Source organism: Oculina patagonica, chromosome 14, assembly GCF_052425735.1.
Source record: "Oculina patagonica isolate OP01 chromosome 14, crgOcupat, whole genome shotgun sequence".
In the NCBI taxonomy this organism is placed as follows: Eukaryota; Metazoa; Cnidaria; class Anthozoa; order Scleractinia; family Oculinidae; genus Oculina; species Oculina patagonica.
In genome coordinates this window covers 941,063-962,081 of record NC_135771.1, presented here as the reverse complement: position 1 = coordinate 962,081, position 21,019 = coordinate 941,063, and the positions used below count along the sequence as shown (strand labels likewise).

At 35.9% G+C, this 21,019-nt stretch overlaps 3 protein-coding genes and 1 long non-coding RNA gene across 5 annotated transcripts; 2 read left to right on the top strand and 2 right to left on the bottom strand.

Moving 5' to 3' along the window:
* Positions 1 to 794: 794 nt before the first annotated feature.
* Positions 795 to 5,000, top strand: LOC144638071 (galanin receptor 2b-like). Its single transcript, XM_078497171.1, has 3 exons — positions 795 to 982; positions 1,448 to 1,674; positions 3,620 to 5,000. Exons 2-3 carry the CDS (start codon positions 1,458 to 1,460, stop codon positions 4,501 to 4,503), a joined length of 1,101 nt encoding a protein of 366 aa, XP_078353297.1. The 5' UTR covers positions 795 to 982; positions 1,448 to 1,457; the 3' UTR covers positions 4,504 to 5,000.
* Positions 4,995 to 8,307, bottom strand: LOC144638072 (uncharacterized). The gene is made up of 4 exons (XM_078497172.1): positions 8,152 to 8,307; positions 5,679 to 5,741; positions 5,482 to 5,568; positions 4,995 to 5,202 (listed from the first exon to the last, which is right to left on the bottom strand). The coding sequence occupies exons 1-4, from the start codon at positions 8,228 to 8,230 to the stop codon at positions 5,117 to 5,119; spliced, it is 315 nt and encodes a 104-aa protein (XP_078353298.1). The 5' UTR covers positions 8,231 to 8,307; the 3' UTR covers positions 4,995 to 5,116.
* Positions 8,308 to 9,147: 840 nt separating this feature from the next.
* Positions 9,148 to 20,913, top strand: LOC144638069 (uncharacterized). Of its 2 annotated transcripts, none has more exons than XR_013567880.1 (3): positions 9,148 to 9,458; positions 19,730 to 19,813; positions 20,405 to 20,913. It is a non-coding gene; the product is annotated as an uncharacterized LOC144638069 (long non-coding RNA). The 2 variants fall into 2 exon arrangements; XR_013567879.1 differs by lacking the exons at positions 19,730 to 19,813; positions 20,405 to 20,913 and adding exons at positions 10,142 to 10,225; positions 11,237 to 11,639 and having other exon boundaries at positions 9,162 to 9,458.
* Positions 12,230 to 16,445, bottom strand: LOC144638066 (allatostatin-A receptor-like). The gene is made up of 2 exons (XM_078497168.1): positions 16,177 to 16,445; positions 12,230 to 13,800 (listed from the first exon to the last, which is right to left on the bottom strand). The coding sequence occupies exons 1-2, from the start codon at positions 16,331 to 16,333 to the stop codon at positions 12,953 to 12,955; spliced, it is 1,005 nt and encodes a 334-aa protein (XP_078353294.1). The 5' UTR covers positions 16,334 to 16,445; the 3' UTR covers positions 12,230 to 12,952.
* Positions 20,914 to 21,019: the final 106 nt, after the last annotated feature.

Below are 21,019 nucleotides of genomic sequence, written 5' to 3'. Positions count from 1 at the left end.
GGGGGGAGGGGGGTATTTAAGCAGAGTGTGATGAAATTTAATAACTAGTGGTAAATTTGCCATAAAATCTGCAAAGCGAAGTCAATGTGTCAACTACTTTTGTCTACGTTTGTAGTTTTAGCTACCAATAAAAGATATGGAAAAACACATTGAAACAACTCGATCAATTCTTAGTTTGATTTTCGTAAGTTGATATTTTGGTTTCGTTTACGGAATTAACATACTGGGTAATTTACAACGCTTAATTAAAATATTGGTATATTGTTTGTTTTGGTAGGGAAGGAACACAAATTCGACTTTCTCAGGCACTCCTATACATAAAATGCTAATTTAAACTTTGATATCTAATTAAAACGCTGCCGATTTAAAAAAAAATTTGTGATATTGTTGTGTTACAATTAATAGTAATTACCAGCCACAAAAATTTCAAGTATTAGTTTAAGTTATTGTCTATTACCTGATGAATTACACGTTTATTGTATGGGATGATCCTTTTTTGTAAGTCAAGAAAATATAGTGAGATGAGGAACCTAGTAGATTATTTCGCTTTCTACTTTTGGGATGTAAATTGCCCAAAATATGTTGATGACAGTTCTCTTGCCATAATCTCACGTCTTGGTTATTTTGGGTTGTTTTTATTAAGGCAACTCTTATTGCTTAGGGTTTAGAGTGCTTTTATATTATGTTCATGAGGATCCAAATCTATAAAGGAGCTGTTAGCAAATCGTGCAAACTCATACTTATTGCTCCCAATATTTATACGAAGGCTAAGCTTTCAGGAACCGAGACCGAAATTGTGGTTTTCCGTTCAGATTAATTCATAGAAGTAAAAATCGCTTGATTGGCAGGTAACGTCAAGAATCTAATATAGGTTTTTAGCCGGCATTTCCGCCGTCGCAGATACGACTTAAAGCCCAGAAAATTAACAATCGCCGAAAGAAACGACTACAAAATAGCTGAAATAGTGGATTAGAGAACACAGGTAGGCGTTACAAATACAAAATAGGAATAGTTTTTTTTATCATTGCTTAATAAATATGCTTCTTCCGAGATCCAGCGAAGAATCTTTTGATTTAATAATTCATTGTTACTTTAGTGGTTCAGAGCCGTTTTAGTTAAAGTATCGAAAATTGATATTTTAATAAATATTCCTTCACCTTATTTCTAACAAGAGTGTAATATTCTAATAACGAGTGCCTTGCATGCTACATGTGCTCTTTAAAATAAGTAAGAAACTATCAATTCAACCTATTCGTCCTATCCAATCAATCGCATAAAAAATACGTATATATTTCATTTTCAATTTTAACCAAACTTCTAAGGGTTTGCAGGTAGGCTGAATAAAAGCTAGCTGTATGCACGGATATACAAGGTAATGTAAGCGTTCTTTAAACTTTCAATCAGGATATTTTGATAAATTATTTTATATTCTGTTCTTTTGATACAGTTAATACAACATGACCTCCAACTCTTCTACCGCCGGATCTGACCTGGACATGGATCAAGATTCGAGCGAGCTGAACCTGGCGTTACGAGTGTCTATGGGAATCATAGCTGTTCTTTCCATTTGTAGCAATAGTCTTTTAATCTTGGTGCTGCTCCGCAATCGATCTCTCTTACGAAGCTCATACAATGTGTTGATCTTAAGCCTGGCTGTGACTGACATGACAACAGGTAACCTGTCCCACGCCTGAGTTTTATTGTGTTTTGCCAAATACCCGCTATGAAACTTACTTTTTGAAGAGATTAACTTTGAAAACTATTACGCCCAAAAATATTTCAGAAACCGAATATTGCAATTTGTTTCAATCTTCGTCACTTTTGCCCATCCGTACCTACTTTTGTATTTGCTGTGTTATTAAAATGCTCCTTCACTGTTTTAAGAGGTTATTTTTTATATTTCACCGAATTTGATTTCCCATGCCTAAATTTGGCTAAAATCCGTGACACAGTTCCGTTAAATTAAAAAAGTTTAGTACTATCTTGAAGAAAACTTTGACACGAGTTAATTTATTCTATTATTTATTTTCGTTATCAGTTTGGCTTATTATAAGGTTGGCCCGACATGTCGTAGAAATTAACGTCTTATTTGCCTTAAGATACAAGATACATGTGGCGTTCAACAAGACAAGTTTTATTTTATGCCTTGTCTCGTCCTGTGTATGTTTGGTTGTGATCTCAACCTTTAACTATTACTGGTACTTCAATTTCCGAATAAACACAATGAATGAATATTGAAAGCTACAAATTAGCGCCACCAAGACCCGTTGAAGCGTTTGCTTGGCTCGCAATCATTGTGTGAGAGTGTTTTGATAAGATCTTTAGGCGGGAATAAAAACAATACACTAAAATCAATCATCTTTAGTTGCTTGCACGAAATTATTACTGCCAATATTTAAATTTTTCACTTTCATTTGATTAAAGCAAGCCGCGTAAAAGCAGATCTTCAACGAAATAAATAGCGAAATGAGCCCAAAGATAATAGGTCTAATAGCACGATCCTGTTTGGCTGTGCCAATGTTTACCTTGGTACGCAATAACAAGGTTGGCCCAGTTGGGTTGATGTTAATGCGTTCCTATTTGTTTTTCTGATTTCATTTTTTTTTTCACACACATATTTTGGCTCTTTGACTCCATCACCCCCCACAGACAAACTTCGAGTCAATTATGTGGTTGTAACTTACAAGTTTGTTGATGTGAGGACATTCAAATTAGCACTTTTGAGTAAAACTAATGCTAGCTTTTTATTTTTTTTTAAATTGATATGTACGATTTATTTGAGGTTTTTGTCTATTTTTTTTTAATCTTTTGTGTGACGTCAAGCAAAATAGTCCCCAAGATCAATTAGATTAAGAAATTATAATAACCTAAGGTTTGAGTCCATTATATTGGATATTCAGGAAATGATATATCATCAGTCGGTCGATCTGCCCTGAGTGCTGTTTTGATAAAACTACGATGACTGACTTATTAATACTGAGAGACTCTGGCAGCTAAGAAAGACCAATCAGACAAAAAGTTGGGCAATACAAGTTTTATGAATTTCGTGTTTTTATAATGCTGCCATTTCCTCCATATTTTTAACCTTGCATGCTTGTTGTCTCACGTATTCTACTCGCTTCCCTAATTTCTTGCTTTTCTTAAAGGAGCTAGGTCACGGACAACTAACTTGAAAAAATTGCCAAATTTTTTCAAGTTTGTCATTCGCAATCTGTCTCACTCTTTGGCAGTCGAAACTATCCTTGTTTATTCTTGGGGTTTTATTACCCCTTTGGTATTTTTACGTTTGAAAACTGTTATTATGAGGTTTCCTTTAATTCGAAACTGATCAGAAAAATGCGGACTTGAAATACCGTGGCATTGCTCTTTTAAAAGGGATAAACTCTACGCACAAAATCCTATACTAACACTATTTCATCTTTTTGGCTATTTTTGTAAGACAGCATCCGGCAAAACACTCAACGTTAACATCCATATCATTGCAGTTTTTATCAGATGTGCTAAACATTGATACATAGCAGTAATTCCTGAAATCGCATTTCGATACAAAGATAACAAGAATTAATCCAATATTTATCTTAAATAGAATCTAACATATCATTTGTTTTTATTTTCATAGGTATTGGCCTAATTCTGACACCAGCATATATCATAGGAACAAAGAACTTTCCAATCCCAGGAGGCCTAGCAGGAGAGCTGTTTTGCCGAATAGTAGTGTCATACTATCTTGTGTTTACACTTGGCATTGTTTCAGTCTATACAATCACGTGTTTATCTCTTGAGCGATGGTTTGCAGTCGCTAAACCTGCGCAGTACAGAGCAGGTTTCAAAAGTTACAGAATATATGTCATGGTGCTAGCGGTATGGCTCGTGTCTTTTTTATTTAACGCTCCTCACCTTTTTGAGATGAAACTGGCGCCTGATAACCATTGCGTGTGGGTGTCCCTCACCGAAGGCAATATCAGAAAAGCAGTTGCTTTGGTTGAGTTTCTTGGAAAGTTTTTGATACCACTTATTATCACATGTTTGTCTTTTCTGAGCCTCTGGGTGAAAGTAAAAGATTCACCAGCACTCTTTCAAACAAATAAAGGCAAAGCCGGTGTACGTCTTTTGCGCATGTGTGCAATCATTGCAGTGGTTCTGGCGATTTGTTGGTTTCCTAATCAAGTTTATTACCTGTTGTTCAAGTTTGACATCACTCAGATGGACACAGCGGCGCATCAAGTGACTGTGGTGATGTGCATGGGAAATTCCACCTTAAACCCATTCATTTATTGTGTAACCAATCCATTTTACAGGAAGTATTTTGTTGGATTTATTTGTCCTTGGAAGTCAGGGTATAGTATACCAGAGGCCCCATCTGCTACATCTGAAGATAAGCGGGCTCACAGGATGAGCAGCAGTACCATGGTACCGGTTCATGCGCATACTATCCCTCGGATGACAAATATCTCAAGGAACGACGGGTATCATTCACGTAGTGCCTCAGAAATTCGTATATAAATACCTCCCACAGAAGGGGTACACAAAGAAACTCTCACAAGGATGCGCAAATGAAGCCAAACTATGCATCGTATAATGTGTACCTTTCATCCTTCACACGGCCATCAAAAGTACATGATAGTAATCCTCGTTTTGTTTGTGTGTGTGATCATATTCAGGTCAAGCTCTTCAGTAAAACTTTACTATTTTAATCATGTAGGCGCATATTGAGAATTTTAATTTAAATGCGCAAATAAAAACATTGATGGGGTATATGGGTAGTACAGTGTCGAATTATTTTCGATATGACCGGCTTATAGCTTTGCTATGAAAGGTGCACCAATAGCCGAAAAAATTAAGGTTTTTGATCAAAGATTTCATGAAAAATTATGTGAGCAAAACTCACTTCATAACTTTGAAGTTTGTATCGATTTTTCCATTTTTTACATTATACTCATAACGTACAGAGAAGGGAGGCAGGGGGATGATAGTCAAGACACGAGGCAGAATACTCAGATTTATTCTACTTTATTTCAAAGAGACTAAAGAAGTCCCATTGTTAATCATACGGTGACAAAGTCAACTTTTAATATAACAGATCGGATTTCCTTTTATTAAAGTTTAGAGGACCTGATTACTCTTTGATTTCAACTTCTTTCATTTCTTCTTCGTCGTCAAAAGTTTCCTCGGGGTCAAAAGGAACTTTCTCTGCGTCCATTACTAAAAAACAATTGAAGGAAAAAAAAATTAAAAGCTGATCTAAACGTTTTTAAACCTCTTCAAAAATAGTAGTATGATCTGTGTATAATTTGCAAAAGGAAGCAGCGTTTTGTTGCAATTCAATTATTTTTGATATAAAATACAGACGATGTCAATATTGTTTAAAGTATTGATTGAAAATGTTTAATATACCAAGTAAAAATGCCTCACTTATCAGTCGTTTCGTAATAAAATATTACTGTAATCATGACATTAGTTTGATTAATAAAACATATTTACATTCGGGCTCGTCGTTTTCAATCGGCTCAGTCTTCGCATCTTCGTCTTCGGTTTCATTCTCTTCGTCCCGCTCAAACTCGCCTTCCTCTGTGTGGCCGAACAAAAACAACGACAAAAATATAAATAATACTGTATAAAAAGGTTTTATTTCAGCAGGGAAATAATGATGAAAAAAATGCCATCGTAAACACTCTGACCTTTCTCCGTCTCGGGTTCATCTGCGGCTTCCTTTTCTTTCTCCAAAAGTTCTTTTAAGAGTGCTATTGAGAGCAAAGAAAATCCTTGCAGTTAAGGGCGTGTGATACATTGTACGAAGTGTCGACATTTAAGCAAAAATACCTAACTGAGATCCCTTCTCAAGCAGAATTTTACCCGTTTCAGATTGCTTTTGGTCCATTATTCAGATTTATATAGAAGGAAATTGTCCTTTTCAATTAAAGATAAACTTGACTATAGAACGTAACTGAAAAGACGTTCAAACTTTGGCTGTGCCCAACGACACATTCAGCTATAAACTCAACATTTGGTCATAATACTCTGAGGCCAAAATGGTCTTGGAAATGTTTTTTTTGGGACGCTTTAATTTTCAATTGACGCTTTTGTTGTGGGAACGTTTGTCCATACCTGCGACTTTTTTTTTGCGTCTGAATTAGTTTCGAACTGAAAGGACAAAAACTAAAAAACATGCGATAGTTTCCTCCAAGGATCTGTTCATTGGTACATGGTACAACACGACCCAATAACAGCATGAAAAATAGACCAATCCAGAACGATTAAACCCACGTTTGAAATGATTTTCCAATGAAACTAAAACATCCAGCAATGCAAAAAGAAAAAAGAAAAGAAAAGAAAATGAATTTTATTCAAAGACATTGTCTTGGTTTTGTTTCTAAAGAATATCATACAATGCGCTATCCATTTATTTCAATCTTAAGCAAAGAAGTGCACACTTGTAACAGTCTGCTAGGCGTAAAGTGTAAATTTTAATCATACTTGCAGCTGAATCCCGTTAAACAGTTCTTTTACCAAAATTCAAATATATAATTCGAATAAGACGTCTGAACGGTGGATTAACTGCCATTACCAAAGAGAACAATATTATTTAATCTCGCAAATGAATATCCATCACAAAACTTTCGTAATTTTTATATCTTAAATGGTGGTCAGTTTTTAGCTCCAATCAAACTCAAATTGATAAAACAGCGTTTTCTCCACTTGCTGTTTGACGGAATACATTCATTTTGAGCCATCCATTCTGCGGGTAAGGTATGGTTTATATTTATTCGTTGCCAATTTATTTATTCACGTAATATATTATTTTTGTAACGTTTGATAATTTTGAAATCTAGCAAAAACATTGAAGTTAAAAGCTTTCTATTTTTCATCCGAATTCTACAAATATTAGATTTTAATCATTGTTTATTTTTCCATAGGCACTCCATTATATTAAATCAATATAAGTTTGCGTTTTAAAAGCACAGCAAATCATGGTAAATAAACTAAACGCAGATAAAATGTTTTAAGTTGATATCTTATATACCCATACTACAGAAAATGCAAAATTAGAACCTAAGAGTCAGAAAATTTTACGTTAACCAGGCAATTTCATCACGCAATGAGACTTGAAAAGTTAAAGCCGAACGTGTTTACGAGAGTTAAAAGCTTGTTCGGTAGAACAAAATCAAAATTATTTGATCAAGCTTTTAGGAAAAGTTTACCGAGACTTTTAAGAATCAAAATAACTGTTCGATTTTTAACAAGTTTTTGTTGACACAGCTGTCTATCATTCTCAAAACCTTTTTGCTTGATGGCACCTGTTCATACATTTCATTAAACAACCCAAACTGTGTTTTCCACGGCACGAATACAGCCATTAACTTTATCTAACTATATGATTTTTTGAGTTTTTAATCCCAGTCGTAATGTGCATCAAAATCGAAGAAAAGTGCGCGACGGTTACGAAAATTGATTCAGTCACATAACTGTTAAATGGTTGTAGCCATTCACTCAGCTTTCCTAAAGGAGAAAAGCACATCTTTCGTATATTAGGTTTTATCAACAATCAAAATCGTTTACGTTAATTATGAACAGTAAATTTGGTAAAACGATAGGTTTCACTGACGCGCAGTATACTCGAGCCTTCTGTGACTAAACAACCGGTTCGCTTCTTCTTTCTTCTTTTCTCATCTTAAACAATTGTTAACAGAATCAGTCAAAGCTATCAATGAATACAAAAAAGGGGAATTGAAGATTGATCCTTCACTCTATAAAACGCACCGCTATCCATTGTGTAAAAATAACACATGTCCCTAAACCGAGAGGTGTGTAGGATCAGTGTCTATGCTGTCTTACTGGGCATGTGATCAACGTTCATAAAACTGTTTGGCGAAGGTTGTAAATTTCTGTGAATTTTGGGAAGAGGCGGATTCCGTGTCGTTTTTGTAACTAAAACAAATTGCAGAATTGGTACGGAAAGGAACTGAAAAAATGTGTTATAATCCCAGCTTGGGGGGGAGAAAAAGGGGGGGGGGGGGGGCGAAAACGGGGGGGAAAAAGGGGTGAGGGGGGGGGCAAAAAAAAAGCCCAAAAAGCCCCAGGGGGGAAGAGGAAAAAGAGAGAAGAAAGAAGGGGTCAGGATAGAATACAAAACGAAATATCAAGCAAACTTACCATCTTCTTCCTCGTCGGTGGCAGCACTGAAAACGTTGACGGCAAGGAGAGTGAACGCAAGCAAAAACAGCAACTTCATCTTGAACGTAGGAACTTAGGTTAACTTCAGACAACGATCGACCTCAAATGCAGCTCATCTACCAGGGTGTTGGGTTAAATTCAGTCAGCACCCAATCAAATCATAACTCGTCACTGAAAAATTAAAGCTGAACAAATCTACACCTAAAACGAACTGCTCGCGGATTGGTCGAAATGTGTTCGATTTCAGTGACATTTGAACGAGGTATCTTTCAAGCCCACGGTATGCACTTTGTTTATCACAAGAACACAAACACAGATGGGTTGGGGAAAGACTAAAAAAAATGAAAAACAGGTTCCCAATCAACCCAGATACATGATCTATACTGAGAATAAAGTTTTCCCAATACGAATTACCAGTATAATATTTGACGTCGTTGTATTGGAAACAACATAAACAATAATTGTTATTTTATTACCTCTCTTTTCGTGTTTGTGCAAAACGCGTAGCTATGGTCCATGATCTTGTTAAGTAAACACGCTGCGTTAAACCATTATTATTATTTAAATTGTTTTAACTAGACCAAATCTGATTGGCTTAATGCTTGAAAAACAAATCTAGAAAATACAGCTGACTCAATCGGCGCGCCGGGCAAGTCCTCATTCTAAAGTGTATCTAAAATTAAGGCAATTATTGGATGAAAAAAGCTCTACAGAAACATGAACGTTATTCCAAACCTGCTACTTTCAAGCCCACGACACGCAATTTGTGGATCAGAAGAACGCAAACACAGATGGCTTGGGGAAAAACTAAGAAACAAAAAACACGTTCCCAGCAAACTCAGATACATGATCAATGCTGAGAATATTCATTCAATATGGTTTTCCCAATGGAAATTACTGGTATAAGATTATTTCATTGTACTAGGAACACCATAAACAATTATTGTTATTTTATTACTGATCTTTTCGTGTTTGTGCAAAACGTGTAGCCATGGTTCATGGTCTTGTTAAGTAAACACGCTGGGTGAAACCCATTATTATTATTTAAATTGTTTTAACTGACTCCAAAACTGATTGGTTTAATGCTCAAAACACAGTATCCAGAAAAAAACAGCTGATTCAATCGGTGCACCCGCAATGTCCTCATTCGAACGTGTTATTCAAAATTTATGAACTTATCCTCTGGAAACATCTTAACAGAAACATGAACGTTATTCCAATTCTGCTACTTTTGATCTGGCTTCCTCAACTGACCACTGCCTTAGAAGACAATCCCCCCGATAAAGGTATAGTGATAATTCCGTAAATGAGTCATATCAACTAAAAACAATAAATATGCATGATGACGGGTAGACAAAATTTATGTTTGTTCAAAAAAATTAAATGTCTCCGACGTTAGCTTAGCTATAAAGTTTCAGATGAAAATTTATTCACTTCAAAGCACGTTCAATGACGAAATGACCTCGGAATAAATAAAAAGAATGCCTTACACATTTAGTGCTTTAAAATAATATCTACCGAACGCTTGGGTTTTTTATATCTTAAAGCTTTCGTTATGTGTCCATTTCTCGTCAGCCAACCAGCTAGCTCAATGTCAGATAAATGCATTGCACTGAATATTAATCAAACATACTTAATACGCTCCTTTTAGAAATTTGAAATGTTTTCTAAGATTATTCTTTTTCACCTCCACCCTTAATTCTGCCTACTGACTAGATAGCTAGACTGATGCTAGGTCATCAACATTGTGATTACTATTTCTTTTGCTTCCCAAACTTCCCAAAGCGTGGAATAAATATTTTTATTTTTTCTCCTCGATAGCTAAATACTTTCTTCTGGAGCTTGGGAACTGTTTACAGTGCAGTTTTCGCTATTCAAGTAATTCAGAATATCTTACACAAACAAAGAACGAAATAGAATTAGAGTTAAAGTGCTGACAGGCAATTGATGTGATTTCCTTCTTCACAAGATGATCAACACGAGGAAGGCCTTCCTCTAACAGAAGGAGACCTACAAGAGGATGAGGAGCTCGATGAAGTTAAAGTTAACCAGAGTAAGTAAAGTTCTTAATCTCCAATTTGTCAGGGACACCCAACGAGACATTTTTACTATAGGTGTCGGAATACCGTTTTTACTTGTCCTATTTGTGCAGTTTAAAGACTTCTTTTCAAATTCTAAGAAAAGCGTAACCTTTCGGATACGCTAGCTTAACCTTCAAACTTCAAAAAATTTAGGGAACGAAATATAATTAACCGAATTTACGCGCCATTGTTACCTTCTCGAAAATCGTAGCTGACCGTTTTTTGTACCCAAAACGACATTTTTCTATCTCCGAAAACAACAGGCGTTACTTTGCCCATGTCACGAAAGTTTGAGCTAAAGAAATCTTCAGTTTTTCATCACACTTTAATACAAAAATCGTAGGCGATTATTGGTCTTTCGAACACTGAAATATTCACCGAAACGGTCTGTTGGGTGCCCCTGATTCGTGAACTAGCTAAAAAAAGCAACAACTTTAGGTGCCATTAACCCTTATAAAGGGACAACTTAGATATTGTTGCTTGAAGCCTCCCTTGTCAGGCATTAACCTGAAAAAAAGTGAAAGGTTACAACGGACCTCAATTGATGCAATCTACCCTTAGGTCCTAACATACGAGAGGTTTTCTAAAATACAGGATCTGACTATATTTTAGGAACACTTTCTTATAGCATAAGTTTTCTTTATAACATCAGTTGCACAGTATACTCGTGACAAGCAATAATCCATAGCATGGCTTAGCTTTAAGTTATAAGACATCACGCAAAATCAGTAAACGAAAGGAGTTGACGATAGGGTGGAATATAAAGGATATTACCTAAATGATCTTTTTGTACTTTGAGATCTAGATCCAATAAGCAAATACTAGAAAATGATTCCTATACCTTTTGTTCGAATTCTTTACTCGAAAACAAAAAGAGAATAACAATGTATTTTATAAGGGAGGGCGAAATAATTTCAAGGGATGTGAACTTAGCGCTACATAATCTTCTAATAATTCCCTTTAAATAATAAAATTTATTGTAGGAAATGGTCTTGACGCATTTGAAGGTGACATAATGATGACTGCGGAGCAATGGGAGGAACTAAAGAGAGAGTTTAAACGAACAGGACAACCACTGCCATAAAACAGAATCTGGCAGAACATAGATAATCAGATAATCAACAATCATAGATAAACATAGATAATCAGATAATCAATAATCATAGATAAACATAGATGATCAGAGAGAGTTTGAACGAACAGGACAACCACTGCCATAAAACAGAATCTGGCAGAACATTAATAATCAATACTGACTCAGCTTAGTCAGAGACGTCATACCAACTTGTGAAATATTTGAATACGTTTGCAACTGATCTAAATTCTACATCAAATAAAGACTACAATGATCTGCGTTATAGTTTATTTTATTTTGTCAGAATATATAGCTTAGGAATAATAGTTTATCTGTAATCACTGTGTTTTCATGCATATTCAAGGAGAAGCTTGATGTTTTCTCTATAATGAACCGCTGATTTTCCCGGGGGTACTCTATATATTTCTGGGTGGGGGTGTGCCACTGGGAAACTCTGAAACCCTTACCCTATACTAGACCCTGTTCAGCTGATTTCGCAACCCTTTACTGGACAAAACCCCGAAAATCGCTACTCTATCCCAGACTTGCCGTTTTCAGAACTGTATCAATATTTGTGTTTTCAATGAAAAACCATCTGTCAACAACGTTGCCACGATGATTTTATTTACGTTTAAAAAGGCCTTTTTCTCTTCCGAGTTTCTATTTCTATTCTGGACTTAATTCCTCATACTACTGATCAGTTTTCCGGCAAATGATACCCTTTTCTAGACCAAAATTCGCTGATTTCTATACCCTATCCCAACCTAAACTGCTTGAAAACCATACCCTCCACAGCGGCACATACCTGATTTTACAGTAAATACAACTGTTTTGACACTGATATTTATAAAATAATATTGGTGAAAACACGTGCACTCCACATACAGTTCCATCCTAAACATACTTCATACAGAACATTTTATTTACAATAATCGATTTTGTCGGTTTCTGCAAACATTCGACTACGCCCAAAGCTATAAATAACTCAGTGAATGACCCGAAGGATAACTCAGTATGTGAACCTTTTAAACAATGACATCAATTAACAAATTCTCCTTTTAGATCTCAATAATGTCTCTTGGTACTGCTTGGGAGAATTTAATCGTGTATCATGACTGGTTTCTCAGCTAAGTTAAAATTTTTTTTCATTTCATTTATTATGTATAAAGCTTTCGGAGAGAAATTAGAGATAAAATGTTTTATTTCTTACTAGCATAAATATTTCGAATTCTAAATAGTATAACCATGATAACATTAGAGTTATCTACTGGAAACTCGCGAATCTCAACGGTTCTTCCATTGCTTTGTGTTCGTTGATAGAACACGATCGAACGAGCGTTTCTCTTATAAATACATAAAAATTGTAAGTTTTGGACTGGAACTTTTAATAGCGTCTACCATAACAATGTATCAGCGTTTTCATACCTTCCCATTTTGTCATGTAAAGAAAAAGCCATTGCGTACAGGAAAAAAAAAAGAAAACTGTCACAGACATTGATGAACTCCTATTCAATATACCACTCACTTGACAAACAAAATGCTAGTTAAAGTTTCTCACTACTTTCAAAATAACCATTTTTGTTTCTTGGAAAGTCATGTCTTGTTGTCCATCGATGTCGATAACTTAAGCATTTGTGATATTTGTAACGCTTTTTGCAGCCGGTCCATTCACCTTAGAGATTCTTAGTTCGTTTGCCACGCTTCCAGGATCACTTCCAGTCTGCTCCATTGCCACAATCCTTACCCTGTACCATGGACACAAGACAAGTGAAAAGTGCCTTCGGTATGTCTTGTTACTGATGCAGTAAATCAAAGGATTGACGCACGAGTTAAACATGCACAGCACCACAGTGAAATGGTGCATGGGCGTGTCCAGTTGAGTGATGTCATACTTAAACAACATATAATACAATTGGTTAGGAAACCAACACACTCCAAGCACGATCGCTGTTAACATGCACATGCGCAGTAAACGCAGCCCTGCCTTGCCTCTATTCGTTTGAAAGAGGGCTGGTGACGACTTGACGTGATTGTTGAGACTCACCATGGTAACCGTAGTCGTGAGAAGGGGAAGGAAAAACTTTCCACAAAATTCCAAAATAGCAACAACTCTTCTTGTTGTTCCCTGGGTGAGAACAACCCACTCACACTGCGCTTTGTTATCTGGGCCAGTTGTAGCTTTCATTTCAAACAGGTGCGGAGTGTTCAAAAGAATCGAAAGCACCCAGATGCACAGCACACAAATGTTAACTCGCGGCTTCGTTAAAGTTGTTTTGTACTTGGTCGGGCGAGCTACAGCGAGCCATCTGTCCATTGCCATGCATGTGACTGTGTACACTGACACGATACCCAGCGTAAACACGAGGTACTGAGAAAAAATCATTCGGCAGAAAAACTGACCAAAATCTCCGGGTGGAACTGTGACTGAGTCAGGCCCAATTACGTACACAGGGGTGATTAAAATACCAATTCCTTTGAATTAAAAAGAACATAGATTTAAAAATTATTAAAAAGAAGTTTCACTACTATATTTTTATCAATTGTTTTTATAATAGCTTGGTCATATAACGGCGCGCTACCACCGTATACCTTAAGGTTATTATTTTTAGCGACTATTAAATTAAGCGATTTTCCGAAAACTGAAAAAAAAAACAATTTTAATATATAGCTAAGATGGAAATAAATGTTCAGTAATAGAACAAAGTCACTTAAAATTGAACAAACATTACCATTGTCGGAAAAAACAAAGTGAATTGCAAATGTTAGAAAGTCGTCCTCGTCAGAGAAATCGGACATATTTTCCACGATGCCGGCGATCCCAGCTTTCTCCCAACCCTTCGTAATTGTTGCCCTAACTTCAAACGTTGTCATATAGTTGAAAGGGGCCACTGTATTTAATTTTGTGTTCCTCTGGCGTGAGGGGGTATTAAATTAACGTGTATTAAATTTGACCGAGACAAATTTTAGCGAGTACTTAATTAAGCGATTTTGGCCCAATTCGCTAAAATCGCTAAAATTAGTAGCCGCTAACAATAGTAACCTTAAGGTATTCGATTTACATCAGACGTTGTTAACGTGGCGATTATCATGACGTTGAAAACGGACGTGCGCTTTTAGTTAACGAGGCCAGAGGCAATCACGAATAGAAACTTTCGAATTCCCCTCAATTATGTCACGCGCCATGTTCTATATCTTAAAACTTCAAATAATAGCGTATTTATGGAAATATAAAAATCCTTGGAGATCGTGGCATCTGCAAAGCTGGAGGAATTAAATTTTGCGTAATTTTTATGTCTCACGTGAACTTAACAGATTAATAAAACATTTATATCATGTACTTGGCACACCCACAGTGTTGCTAAATAGCTTTAAGAGGAAATCCGCCAGGACTTCGAGTAGTTATTGGACAAAATTATGTACCAAAACTATTTACACCTGATTGCAAGCTTTTGTGTTACTGCTTCAAATATCTTATCGAAAGAAAGCTTTTCTAACAACACCACACATCGAAAACACATTTTGAAGTTCCGCTGAATTCCACTGAATCGCTAAAGACGAAACGTGCGAAAATAGTCCCGCGGAGTGTAAAATAGACATTTAAAAGTTTTCAGTTTTAAAGAAGAGAAAAAAGAAACAGTTAAGGACAAGGTGTTCTTTGGCTTAATTTTAAATCCATGCTGTACCATAAAGAACAAGGAAGCGTGAACAAGGAAGGAACAAGGAAGCGTTTTATTGGAAGCGTGGCATTCGAAGCTAACTCCCAATGCGGATAACAATTCCTGTCCTCTACCTGGACAGTACAACATTCTTTTTCACAAATATTCTTAGTTATTAGCATTTTTATTTCGCAGCTTCACACATTGCATATTTTTACCTTTTTACATTTTACCCGTCGAAGGCTGTAGTTCAAACAGCCGAAAGCTTGCATTTTTAAAGTTTTTAAGCCAGAGATCGTTTTAAATTTTATAATATGTTGTATCCTGGCTGCGGTCCTTCAATATTTTCACATAAAATAATGAGTTGAAAAAAGCTTTCTGTTAAAAAAATTGACAAGTTTGCTTAACATGTTCAACATTGCCTATCAAACGCGTCCGTTCCGAATAAGACATGCACTTTGCATTCTGATATGTTTGCCATTTGGCAAATGTCAATCTTAACTGTCTGCTCTACCTTCACTCTCCAATACGATAAAATCAACAGACAAAAATTAAAGGTAAATAGTTATTATTCAGTGTTTTTTGTGCTTGGGTTTTTTTCTTTCTTTAGTTTCCATTCTATTTCTTCTTTCATTTTTATAAATTCAGAATCGGAAATACGCACCCTTCTCTGCTCAAAAGTATGGAAAAAAAGAACAGAATAGCCGATGATACTCCACCAGTCGTTAATAATTGATGCGATTTAGGAATCGAAAAGAAATTTCGGTAAGAGTTGAAGTAGCAACTCAGAACTTTGATATGAGCGTATTAAATAAAGGTTTCTTTAAAAGATAAACGAAGTACGATCTTAAATAAAAAGCTTGAAAAAGAAGGGTTTTTAGAGAAATAAAAAATTGTTTTGATCACAAATGTAAACAAACATTTACTTTTCTTTTCTAATACTGCTGTCAAAAGCCTTGTATTTGTCGCTCGTTTTTTTATAAAATTGGGACGCTCTTCTAGAAACTATGCATTTATAGCTAAAACTGTGATCAAACATGGAGTCGCATTGCATCTCCTCGTTTCTTATTGTAAAACGTATCTAAAAACCTGAGCAGTTTGCTGATCAGATCAGCACAACTTTTACAGAACCGCTAATGTCTTACGGATGTTGTTTGTTCATACAGAGATGAAAGCAAACCCTTGCACCAACCTGAAATTAAGTCAGTGATGGCCAAGCTTAACACCAATGTGTTGTATGGCGTCTTCAGCATAGACCTGTTCTGGATAATAACTACCAGCAAAAGGGTGTTGTTGATGATGGCAAGTGATCCTATCACACCAAATACAACTCTGAGACCAACAGTCATTTTAGTGCATTCAAAAAAGCTCCTTTACACGTTGTCTTTCCAGAGTAAAAAATGGGATTTTTCCCAAGCCTGGTGGCTCTGCATCAAACCGCTAGGGTAATGGTGCACAGGTGATTCTGCTTGTTTGCGCCTGTTGCCAATGTTATTTTCAGTTGTTTACAATATATCCCATCAGGTATTGCTCTTTAGAAAGTCTCCGATAAAGCGTTTATTATTTACCCACGTAAAACATCAGTTGAATTATTGATATAAATTTATAGTTCATGTCATCTATTATACATTGCCCGCCATTGTTGTGGATTTTACTGTGAAAATCAGTCACTTGTTTTAATGGATTACTCCTGCACGCATCAAAAGTTTTCTCCTTTTAGGCATATTTACCTCCTTTTTATTTACCTACAAAAAATATATTTTTTCAAATTTTTATGAGTTTCATTTCCTACGGTGATCGTAGAGTGTCAATTATAAAACAAAATATATTGCTTCTTATTGTGACCTGTTTGTCTTAAATTTGATTTCCGTCGAAGCCATCAATAAAGCCGCCACATTTGATAGCTGTGACACGTTCTTCGGAGCACGAAGTCTGATGTTCGTGATGTTTCTGATAGTATTTACTTAACTATTTACCTACTTTCTGAGCGTTAATTGCTAGTCAGATGACTTGTTCGGATAACCAATCGTCCCTTGGAAGAAAATTTTAAGAAGTAGGGGTCCGCATCTTACAATTTGCTCACAAAATTAAAGACGACTGGGGGCAAGTAAGAATTAAGATTGTGAGTCGATTGCATTTTATATAAACGTCGTTGCGTGTCGTATCTGATTAATACATAATTAAAAAAACTTAAAATTAAAATTAATAATTTTCCATTTGTTTTTATCTACGTCTTATCTAAAGCGGCCTTCACACGACAAACTAAAATTGGCAAACTCATGTTGGCAAACTCAAGTTGGTGTATGTGAACGACACAACAACAGTCGGCAAAAAAGTTGGCAAACTGATGGTCAGAATAGAGACAAGTTCTGTTTTGTCGCCAACAGTTTGCCAACGTGTTTGCCGTTGCTGCGTCGTTCACACACACCAACTCGAGTTTGCCAACACGAGTTGGCCAATAGTTTGTCGTGTGAAGGCCGCTTAATGGTTATACTACATTCACGCAAACGTTTAAACGTCATGTATTAAAAGCCGTTTCGTTAAAAATGCCTCCAATTTATTTAGCTCATAAACATAAAAGCTTCTGCCAAAAGATTGCACGGTTGCTGAAACGCAAGTAAGAACTTTTTTATTTGACAACGATCGATATCAATATCAATAAAATTTTCAACATCAATATCAATGTGGCAATTGCTCTCAAGTTTTTAGATCACATGGTTATATATTGACACTCAGTTGGTTAGAGCGCCCAACCGGTATCTGGGAGGCCATGGGTTCGATTCCCGTCGGGGACTCAGATTTTGTCTTTGTCCCACGCTCGTGTCATGTACAATAATATTCTTCACTATTTATCACCGAGCTTAAAATCTACCATCTTTATTATTTACAACAAATTTGATGATTTCGACATTGCTGATCCTAGCAGTATGCAGGACGCGTGTCACATATCAACCTAGTAAATGGCCCAGCTCACAGCGAGTCTCACGTAGCTCAGTTGGTTAGAGCGCCCAACCGGTATCTGGGAGGCCATGGGTTCGATTCCCGTCGGGGACTCAGATTTTGTCTTTGTCCCATGCTCGTGTCATGTGGAATAATATTCTTCACTATTTATCACCGAGCTTAAAATCTACCATCTTTATTATTTACAACAAATTTGATGATTTCGACATTGCTGATCCTAGCAGTATGCAGGACGCGTGTCACATATCAACCTAGTAAATGGCCCAGCTCACAGCGAGTCTCACGTAGCTCAGTTGGTTAGAGCGCCCAACCGGTATCTGGGAGGCCATGGGTTCGATTCCCGTCGGGGACTCAGATTTTTTCTTTGTCCCATGCTCGTGTCATGTGAAATAATATTCTTCACTATTTATCACCGAGCTTAAAATCTACCATCTTTATTATTTACAACAAATTTGATGATTTCGACATTGCTGATCCTAGCAGTATGCAGGACGCGTGTCACATATCAACCTAGTAAATGGCCCAGCTCACAGCGAGTCTCACGTAGCTCAGTTGGTTAGAGCGCCCAACCGGTATCTGGGAGGCCATGGGTTCGATTCCCGTCGGGGACTCAGATTTTTTCTTTGTCCCACGCTCGTGTCATGTAGAATAATATTCTTCACTATTTATCACCGAGCTTAAAATCTACCATCTTTATTATTTACATGAACATTTATTGTTATTTCAATACTGATCTTTTCGTGTTTGTGAAAAACGTGTAGCCATGGTCCATGATCTTGTTAAGTAAACATGCTGCGTAAAACCCATTATTACTATTTAAATTTTCTTTACTACACCAAATCTGATTGGTTTAATGCTCAAAACACATATTCAGAAAATACAGCTGATTCAATCGGTGCACCCGCCATGTCCTCATTCAAACGTGTTATTTAAAATTTATGAATTTATCCGTTTGAAACAGCTCTACAGAAACATGAACGTTATTCCCATTCTGATACTTTTGATCTGGCTTCCTCAAGTGACCACTGCCTTATAGAAAACAATCCGCCTGATAAAGGTATAGTGATAGTTTATAAATGAGTCTTTTCAACTAAAAATAATAAATATACATGATGACTGGTAGACAAAATTTTTGTTTGTTCAAAAAAATTAATGTCTCCGAAGTTAGCTTAGCTATAAAGTTTCAGATGAAAATTTATTCACTTCAAAGCACGTTCAATCACAAAATGACCTCGAAATAAATAAAAAGAAAGCCTTACTCGTTCAGTACTCGAAAATAATATCTACCAAAGGCTTGGGTTCTTTATATCTAAAAGCTTTCGTGTTGTGTCCATTTTGCGTCAGTCAACCAGCTAGCTCAATGTCAGATACACAAAAAAAAAAAACACAATGCACTGCACTGAACATTAACCAAATATACTAAATACGTTTCTTTTAGGAAATTTTGAAATTTTTCTAAAAAAATTCTTTTTCACCTCCACATTCAATTCAGCCTACTGTCTAGATAGCTAGATTGATGTTAAGTCATTAACATCGTGATTACTCTCAATATTTCTTTTACCTCCCAAACTTCCGAAGGTATATAGCATGAAATATATATATTCATATATTTCTCCTCAATAGCTAAACATTTTTCTTCTAAATATTTTCTTTGTGTACTGTTCACACTACAGTTTTCAGTTTTCTTTATTCAAGTAATTTACAATATCTTACATAAACAAAGAACGAAAAAAAATTAGAGTTAAAGTGCTGACGGGCAATTGATGTGATTTCCTCCTCACAAGATGATCAACACGAGGAAGGCGTTCCTCTAACAGAAGGAGACCCACAAGAGGATGAGGAACTCGATGAAGTTGAAGTTAACCAGAGTAAGTATATAAAGTAGTTAATCGCCCAAAGGTTAACTAGCTGAAAAAAACAACAACAACAACTTGGGGAGCCATTACACACATAAAGTCTTCCTTGTCAGGCATTTTCCTTAAAAAGTGAAAGGTTACTAGGACCTCAGTTGATGCAATCTACCTCTAGGCCTAACATACGAGATATTTCCCAAAATACAGGATCTGACTATATTTCAGGAACGCTTTATTATAGCATTAATTTCTTTATAACATCAATTGCTAAGTATACTTGTGACGAGCAATGATCCATAGAAGGGCTTAGTTAGGGTTAGTTATGAGTTCTCATGCAAAAATAAACGGAGGGAGTTGACAATAGGGTGGAATATAGAGGATATTACCTATATATTATTTTTGTTCTTTGCTATCTAGATCCGATAAGCAAATACTAGGAAATATTTCTGTACCTTCTGTTCGAATTTTTTACTCGATTACTTCTTGAAAATTAGGAAAACAATGTAGTTTAGGAAGGGCAAAATACTAATTTCAATGAATGTGAGCACAGAGCTAGTTAATCTTCTAATTTTAAATTCCGGCTTTAAATAATAAAATTTCTTGTAGAAAATGGTCTTGACGCATTTGAAGATGACATAATGATGACTGCCGAGCAATGGGAGGAACTAAAAAGAGAGTTTAAACAAACAGGACAACCACTGCCATAAAACAAAATCTAGCAGAACATAAATAAATCAGATAATCAATAATCATAGATAAACATAGATAATCAGAGAGAGTTTGAACGAACAGGACAACCACTGCCATAAAACAGAATCTGGCAGAACATAAATAAATCAGATAATCAATAATCATAGATAAACATAAATAAATCAGATAATCAATAATCATAGATAAACATAAATAAATCAGATAATCAATAATCATAGATAAACATAGATAATCAGAGAGAGTTTGAACGAACAGGACAACCACTGCCATAAAACAGAATCTGGCAGAACATTAATAATCAACACTGACTCAGCTTAGTGAGAGAAGTCATACCAGCTTGTGAAATTAAAATACGTTTGCAACTGATCTAAATTTAAGATCAAATAAAGACTACAGTGATCTGCGTATTAGTTTATTTTATTTTGTCAGAATATACAGCTTAAGAATAATAGTTTATCTGTAATCACTGTGTTTTCATGCATATTCAAGGAGAAGCTTGATGTTTTCTCT